The sequence below is a fragment of the Oryzias latipes genome, chromosome 21 (genome assembly GCF_053564925.1).
Source record: "Oryzias latipes strain Hd-rR chromosome 21, Olatipes_Hd-rR_3.1".
Lineage (NCBI taxonomy): Eukaryota > Metazoa > Chordata > Actinopteri > Beloniformes > Adrianichthyidae > Oryzias > Oryzias latipes.
The window spans coordinates 31,669,227-31,677,500 of NC_136257.1; the positions used below are offsets into that span (position 1 = coordinate 31,669,227).

General features: G+C 41.8%; 1 protein-coding gene across 7 annotated transcripts in view; it reads right to left on the reverse strand.

The window, feature by feature from the left end:
• Positions 1 to 1,232: 1,232 nt before the first annotated feature.
• Positions 1,233 to 8,274, reverse strand: part of cfap65 (cilia and flagella associated protein 65) — a 20,139-nt gene continuing 13,097 nt past the window's right edge. For all 7 annotated transcript variants that reach the window (XM_078940191.1, XM_020713012.2, XM_023951046.2 and 4 more), the window contains 15 exons: positions 6,626 to 6,739; positions 6,462 to 6,549; positions 6,313 to 6,395; positions 6,172 to 6,238; positions 5,963 to 6,073; positions 5,592 to 5,783; positions 3,981 to 4,130; positions 3,739 to 3,879; positions 3,546 to 3,653; positions 3,337 to 3,471; positions 3,228 to 3,266; positions 2,935 to 3,146; positions 2,738 to 2,857; positions 1,454 to 1,756; positions 1,233 to 1,385 (listed from right to left, as the gene is read on the reverse strand). In XM_078940191.1, coding sequence (XP_078796317.1) covers positions 1,343 to 1,385; positions 1,454 to 1,756; positions 2,738 to 2,857; positions 2,935 to 3,146; positions 3,228 to 3,266; positions 3,337 to 3,471; positions 3,546 to 3,653; positions 3,739 to 3,879; positions 3,981 to 4,130; positions 5,592 to 5,783; positions 5,963 to 6,073; positions 6,172 to 6,238; positions 6,313 to 6,395; positions 6,462 to 6,549; positions 6,626 to 6,739 — 1,906 coding nt within the window. In that variant the 3' untranslated portion in view covers positions 1,233 to 1,342. The remainder of the gene's footprint in view (positions 1,386 to 1,453; positions 1,757 to 2,737; positions 2,858 to 2,934; positions 3,147 to 3,227; positions 3,267 to 3,336; positions 3,472 to 3,545; positions 3,654 to 3,738; positions 3,880 to 3,980; positions 4,131 to 5,591; positions 5,784 to 5,962; positions 6,074 to 6,171; positions 6,239 to 6,312; positions 6,396 to 6,461; positions 6,550 to 6,625; positions 6,740 to 8,274) is intronic.

Sequence of the window (8,274 nt, forward strand, 5' to 3'; positions counted from 1 at the left end):
GATAAATATGTGTAAATTCTTAATTGCTTTGAGTACAATGCTTGAAATAAATAAATAAATCAAATCAATTTTACCAACAACATGACTGCAGTCAAACATAAAAAAACACAGAAACTCAGTCAACAACAACCAAAACAATGACAAAGTCAATGACAGCAAAATATTAACACTGCTAAAAGCTAAAGTAAGATCAAATAAAACTGGGTCACAAACCAGGCTGTAAAAAGACCTTTTTGTTCAGTTAACCCTTGTGCTATCTTAGATGACCCCCCCCCCCCTTACATTGACGTGTTCTCCCTACCATGACAAAGGTGGATAAAGGTGGAAAGATTTCATGTAATCCATGGACACCAGTGAAGATCACAAATCATTGAAGAAAAAAGGTTCAGAGCACTGTCTAGTGGGTCTAGATGACCCAACTCCCAATGGTAAAGTGCCCAGGATAGCACAAGGGTTACATAGACTGAATGCTTATTGGTAATGCGTTCCACAGCTGCGGTGCTCAGACTGAAAACGCTCGTTCCTCCCTGAGTTTCCCTTTTGGCCCTCTGAACCTCCAGCAGAACCTGATCAGCTGACCCGAGGCACCGGGTTGGGGTGTCAGAAGGAAAAGCGCAGAGAGGTGTGGCCATCTAAAACAGATAAAAGACCTCTCAAGTGAAGTCTACAATCCACAGGCAGTCAGGACAGGGAGGCAAGAATTGGGTGAAATGTTCCCTCTGAAGTTCTCCGACCAGAACACCAGCAGCAGCGTTCTGGACCGGTTGGAGACGAGAGAGAGAGAGAGACGACTGACTAACTCTGAAAGATAAATCTGTAAACTTTTCCTTCATTTGATCTGGCAAACAGATTTTCCTCCCTGCTCCCCCATCCCAGTTTCACCATTTCCTCTTTTGGTTCAGGAAATTTTCTGTGGAAATATTTTTAAGTATTTCCTTTGAATGAGAATCTTTATTGTCTGCTTTACAGAAGTCTTACTTTGAATTAAAAAAAATGTGAATGCATAAAAAGTATGCAAAGTATATAAGACTGTTCCCACCCTTATAAAGATAAGATTTCATCATTTAATTAGCAAGATCCTACAATTTTAAATGCTATTCCTTAAACAAAACTACAGGAAATAAGGAGGAATCTGAGGAATATTGACTCCAAATGTGAGAATTTATGTGTTCAGATTATATTTCAGTTTAAACGTTAATGAGATTCAGATGAAGTTACACTTAAGATGCAGATGATATGAAATATGCTTTTATTGAACACACACAGATCTGTGAATCACTGGAAACTGCTGATGGAGAGACAGCAGGAGAAGGGATGGAGGCAGAGCTGCAGCATGAAGTCTTCACTCATCCACCTGTCTTCTGTCTCTGGTCCTGAGTCGGTTTCTATGGGAGCAGAGCAGCTTCAGAGCTTCGGCATCGACTTCATTCGCTCTGGTTGAGCTCACATTTACCTCATCGAGGGGGGTGGCAGGAAAACGCCCCTGGGGGGGGCTGTGATGACCAGCTCTCCTTTGACGGCGGCCATCATCAGGTTCTGGAGGGTGTTCCTTAATATGGCTTCAGCTGCGTGAACCGGCACGCGCTCGGAGGGGGAAGTCTGTGCCGGTCTTGCAGTGCCCCCCCCGCATGCAGACGCAGGAAGAAGGGGGGTTGGTGTGGGGGAACAGGAGGACGTTTCTGCTGGGTGGTAAACCAGCGGCTTGGAGGCCAAAGTCCTTAAAGACTGAAGAAAGACGGAATCCTCAAGAATGTCCCTGAAAATGAAAAAGAAGCAGAAATTTTTATTTTTAAAGAATGTTTTTTGCAGAATTTTATGAACTACATTTTAATTATTTGTTGCTAAATGTAAAATGAATGGTCTGCTGAGCTGGTAAATCTGCAGAGTTTTATCACAAAAGTATTTTATGAAGACGGAACGTAAACTCAGAACTGAAAGAAACACTTATTCCACACTCTGATGATGACTCACACAAACCTGCACGGCAAGCAGGAATCTGAACCAATAAAAAAAGACATTTTATACACTTCTACAACCATAACTAACAAAAAAGTGTTGAAAATCCTCCCGGCACCAGTGATCTGAAATGAGTATTTTGTGCATAAAGTTAAAGCTTTTTGGAAACAAATTAGTATTACATTCAATTCCTCCTGCTTAATGCTTAATTTTGTACACAATAAACTAATTTGTGTGTACAAAATGTTAATTTGTGAGAATAAAATACAAATTACAAGATGCTAAAAAACAAAATACTAAATTGTGCACACAATAAATAAGTTGCGTTTACAAAGCCGCAAATTTGTGTACCGGCATACAAAATGCTAGTTTGTGTGAACAAAATACTAATCTTTGTGAAAAAAATGCTAAATTATACAAACAATAAACTAATTTGTGTTTTGAAAATACTAAATTGTGTGTAAAAATGATAATTTGTAAGAATAAAATACAAATTATGGTGAACAAGATGCAAAATTAAGTACACAATAAGCTAATTTAACTTGTGTTTACAAAATACTCATCTATGCACAAAAAATACTAATTAGTGCGCACAATAGTAACACATGGTGACAAATTATTAATTTAAGGGTTTCTTTGTTTGTAAATGTCATGGGCTCTGTAGGTTTTTTTTAAATGCCCATCTGATGGAATGATGCTGATAGTTATGGATTTCTATAGTCTCCCTGCATTGAATGTGAATGTTTCCAAAGTTGTTCCTCTGTTCCTTTTGGACAGTTACCTCAGCAGAGAGCTCAAGATGTCCATCATGACGTCTGTGCCAGGACCATGCAGTGATGCTGGCTGCCCAGCAGGGGGAGGTGTGCTCGCAGTACGCTCAGTGTCCATCAGGTGAAGGTATCTGGAGAAAAGAGGATACATCTTTCCTCGGTTTGCTCGTCACAGCAGACATGGCAGAACCTGTGACCTGTGGCTCACCTGCAGTGTTTCCTGAACTGCTCAGGAAGGTGTGTGCGGTACACCTGAGGAGCGTGGGACTGCGCTGCCACGTTTAGGTGCAGCAGAGCAGGTCGAGGGGGTTCAGGGCGCCTCCATATTCGAACTTTTTTTCTTCGCTCAGCTCTGCTTTGTTTGGTGCATAAAGAGTCGGCGGTCTTGCTGCTTTCAGTGGGACAAATAGGAGGAAGTGTCTGGGGGGGAGGGGTGTTAAAAAAGATTTAAGTTTTTCTATTTAAGACTAATTTTGATTTAATTGTGATACCTAAACTTACTTTGCCTTTTCTGATCCCTCTTGGAAGTCCTCTAGGCTCCTGAAGGAAAAAAAATTAAGTCATGAATGCAGAGACGGTGTTAGAACCTCAACTGTCGGTGGAGTCGGACCTTTTCTATCAGGAGGATTAGCCTCTCAAAGACGTTTGGGTCTGTGATCATAAACTCTTCCAGCTGTCGTTTCTTCTCTTCCTCCCAGAGGTCCAGAGCTTTGTGATATCCAGTGAGCTCGGCCTCTGGAGTGACCTGTAAACGCAGAGGCCGACACGACTAACAAACAGGCTGCTGAACCGCAGAAACACACGACAGAATGCCGGTACCTGACAGACGAGGTCCAGCTGATAAACGGTGGGGTAGTCGGAGGGAGTGAAGGTGAGGACGCACAGGTCACATCCTCCTGGACGAACCCGGCCCCTTTCTGGACTGATCTGTCAGCGCAGGCAGAGCAGGTCTGCATGGTTTCACAACCATTCTGAGCTCTAAATCTGAACCGAAGCACCTGACGTGACCAACCTGCAGGCTCTGCTGAGGAAACAGCCAGGTGTAGACGGCAGAGTCCGTGTGGGACGTGTTAGTCAGGAAAAGGATTCTTGAAGATGGAACCAAGACAGGGATGTCACCCAGAGAGACACTGTCCTCTGACAGGAACAAAACCTGCAAACACAAACCAGAGAGAAGATCCTCTGATGAAGAGGATGCGCAATAAAAGTAGGACATGCTAACCTGTCTGTCATGTGTATCATAAATGCACTCACCTGTCCAGGAAATGGCCTCCTCTGGACAGAACGGACCGTCGCCTCACAGTCCCATGAGTCAGAGGGGTTCAGTTTCAGAGCCTGAAGGCCTCGACCTTCAAACCTCAGCAGTGTGGAGCTGCTGTCCTGGATGTGGACGGGAACGTCCATCTGGTGATACAGCAGAGGGAAGAACAGACGAAACACGTAGACTTACAAAAACTGCCAGCTGATTGCTAAGATTTAGACTATTTTATTAATGGTATCGTAATTTAGAGAGCTAAAAAAACAGCCTTAAAAGCAAAAAAACTGATAGAACAGGAGCACAAGGTGCATCCACCCTCTGTGAAAGAGAAGTTTCACCTTGAGGACTAAATGAAATGTGAGTTCTCTAAAGCATCTGCATAATAGTTCTGCTGAACCAACCTGTTCGCGTTTATGAAAAACATCTAAATCCCACACCATCATCATACCACCACCATGTTTGACTGTTGCTCTGACATTCTTTTCTGAAAGTCTGTGGTTCCTTTGATTCTTACTTTCCAGCTTCTGTTGAAGTGATTTATTTACCAGCAGGTCTGACAGTGACTGATAAAAACAAATTCGTAATAAATTCAATTAAAACGGCGGTGAGCGGCGTTGTAAAGCCCACATATCCACCGCCGCCCTCGCTGCACCCCTTTGACCCGCCTCCACTGGCTGAGCGGCTGCACACCCTTTACTCTCCCACTCTGCCTCTGTCATCCTGGTCAGAGCAGCACGTGACAAATACATTAAAAAACAACAACACTTTTTCAAAATGGCTGCTTTTCTGATGTTTTTATCTCCGTAGCAACTATTTCATGTTTTGGTCGCTGAGGATGCAGGACAGATCTAAGTTTCAGAAGAATTGGCAAAAATAAACTTTTGGATTTCCTTGACAGCAGATGTCTGTTAACCACGCCAGCATTCCTAATATATTCATACTGTATGTCATATTATTGCATTCACCTTGAGCCAACAATTCATTTTCACATTCTTCTGGCGGATAACAAGGGAACGCCACTTTTGTGAGCTCGCCAAGTGAACACTGTTCAAAATCTAGGGGGCGTTAGATTGCAATCCCTAGGAGGAGTTTAAATTTGTAGAATGTACAAAAGGTGATTATTTTGGGGTAAAATTCAAGATCGCACCCTTTTCCCAAGGTCAAAGGTCAACAAAAGTTTGGGTGTGCTTGCAGACTTAAACTATAGGCGCGTGTGTGACACTTCGTGAAGATCGCTGAAACAAACGTTTTCCCAAATTATTGGAGAAAGTGAAAACTGCCACAAAACAAACCAAGCTGAATGTCCAGTGGCCATCCCATAATATTTTCAAAACATCCTTTGGATTTCCTCAACACATTTGTTTTGGTTTCTTAAGTGGATTTTTTTTTATGGTTTTTCCCACTGTGATGTCAGGGGGTCTCATTGTGCGGCAAATTTTCAGCCGGTACTAGGTGCGTGCACATTTTGGGTGAGTTTTTGAGTATGTGGCAGGGGTGAAAGAAAGAAAGAAGAAATGAAACAAAATGGCCGGTCCTTGCGGTCCAAGACTGTGAAGAGGCAGAACAGTGACAAAGCCAGAGAAAAAGAGGTGAAACGCTGGATTTACGTGGTACACTTTAGCCTCCAGTGGAGAGAAGATCCATTCGAGCACAGCCGACCCCCCAGGCCGAACTTTTCCACGGGGGTTGAGGCAGCGCAGCACGGGGTGGTTGAAGTTGTCCTCCTGAAGCTGCAGCAGCGCAGCTGAATCCACCTCATAACGGCCGCTCACCGCCCCACTGTTGTGTATTTCATACATCTGTCCAGGAAAACAAAAGGAAAAAACAAAACAAAAATTAAAATTCGACTGATAAAGAAAAAAATCCTAACTTTTTCATAATAGGTTATGTAAAAAATATTACATTTCAGTATATTTTATTACTGAGTAAATTCAGACCACATTAGTAACTGGTAGATTCATTTTTTCCACACACACACCTGTATTGGAGGACTGCAGTCTCCGATAGCCACTGAGGTGAAGACATGTTGACTAGATGCAAAGTGCAGACATGGTTGATCTAAACTTGCTGTCACCCCTCGAAAGTTCAGCTGAAAAACGTCAGAGATGTGTTTTAAGCACAGAAAGGACTGACAAAACCCTCTTCTGTTCAACGCTGCTGTCAGCTGAGCTGCTGTGTCCGCCTCACCCACATCTCTCTGCCATGGGAGAGTCTGAAGACGACGGGCAGCCAGTGTGATCCACTGAGGTCGTGTCTGTGGAGGAAAAGTTTTCAGGGTTTCTTGTTCCCTTTTCTATTCATTTGGGGATTTTTGCAAAGCTTGCTGACCTGTAGCTGAAGCATACTGCCCTCTGCTGGCCAGGGAGCAAAGTTCCAGAACATGGAGAAATGCTGAACGGATTTTCCTCCGACTGTAAGATTTATATTTTATTAATAAAGTTCATTGATGACTCAAACTAGTATGTAAGGAAATCCACCTCTTCATGCAGCTCCACGTTGCTGAATTCTGCTCCGTCTGTCCAGCAGTCCAGCTCAATCTGATGGTTCTCCGGTAACAAGAACGCCCTGATGATTGGGAGACAAATTGAGTCCTTGATAAGAGCAAACTTGTTTGGTCTTACCGGTTCTGTTGTTTACATACCAGTCCACGGGCACGGAACCGGGGTTCTGAAACATCAACATAAATTCCGAAGGGTCTGAGTTCAGAGAAGAAGAACTGAAGTTGAAATCCAGCAGGACTTTGGCGTGGAGGGAGCTGTTGAAACACAGACGGAAATAAGAAAATGATGACAGCTTATAAAGTGCAGAGTTTATGTAATTTCTCAATTTGTTTTAAATTTAATTCGGAAAAAAGAAGAAGGCAAGGTGAGGCACAAAACAGAAAATCCATCATGTAGAGGTGAGCATTTCTAGAGATTCATCCTAAATTTACCTGTGACCAACAAGTTTAAAATGTTGCGTTGGATTGTGGGTATTTACTCTTAAAAATATAAATTACAAAACAACAGGCTTTTAGTAGAGAACTTTAAAATTTCTGTGGATTTGGAAGAGACATTTAGTCAAGTAAAGAAACTTTTGCACAACTTTTGTAAAAGATTCACTTCCAACTTGTGTCCAGAACTATTTAAAGACAAATGCTGTTAGTTATTTTTTAAAGGTAAAAAAGGCAATAAATAGAGATGTATTTTAGCTGCAGGAGTACTGTTGACTTTCATTACAAAAAAAAAAGAACTTTCATGTTTTTCATTTCTATTAAAAAGAGCTTCATATTATTAAGGTTTTTGACAGTTTACTGTACATTAAAATGAAAAATGTTGTCTGTTGTTATTTATTTGTACATCTCATTTGTAGCCAAGAAGTTGACACTCTGAGGGAAATTAGTTGCAGTTCCTCCATAGACCACTAGACGTTTAGATGAGTCAACATTTTCAAGGGTGACCCACGGCTGCAGACAGGAAGGCGCCCAGACATCATTATCCAGAAGTGAAAATCTTTCACATTAGTAGCACCTTTAGGTAAAATATTAATGTGAATAAACAGTAACTGTTGTAGTCTCCATTTGAAGATAACGTTTTAGTGTCCAAGATGAGCTTAAAATGGGCGAAAAAACAGTAATCGTTCTATTCCATCTGAAATAGATCCTAACAGAAGTCTTCAGATTTGTATAGCTGTCAACTCTCTTTCGTGTTGATTACATAAGGAGTTCCGGTATGTCAAAGGGGTTTTGACAGAGACACCTCTGGTTAAAACAGGAAAAAAAACATCTGTTAGTGTCGCCATTCAAATCTGGTTGTGTCCGAATTCCTTCACTGCTGACTCTATAGTGCACTATATAGGGCGTTTGCCATTTTGTTGTACTAGAAATCTCCCAGAAGTCTCTACGAAAAGCTAGTGTGCATCTATGCTCACTAATGCATTGCGTGGGAACAATTTTTGCCCCAAAAAATTATTTAAATATACATTTTTAATTAACCATCAAGGTTTTTATCTTCAGAAGACAGAGGACTGATGAAAAATCGTTGCAAAGCGCTCATATTAATTAGACTTTAATTTTGTGAAATCAATGACATCATATCCGCCGTAGTAGTGAGCATGGTGTCTGAATTGCTTTTAAAATTCATGACACTACATAGTGCCGCACTATATCGTTTTTTAGTAGTTAGGGCTTAGGGTGGGAATTTGGACAGAGCCTTTATTTATGACCGAAATTGGGGGCAGTGCTGTCAATTTACGGTTAGGGCCAATGATGGCAGGGCGCCATCTTGTTGTCTGCAGCTAGATTCTCTTGAA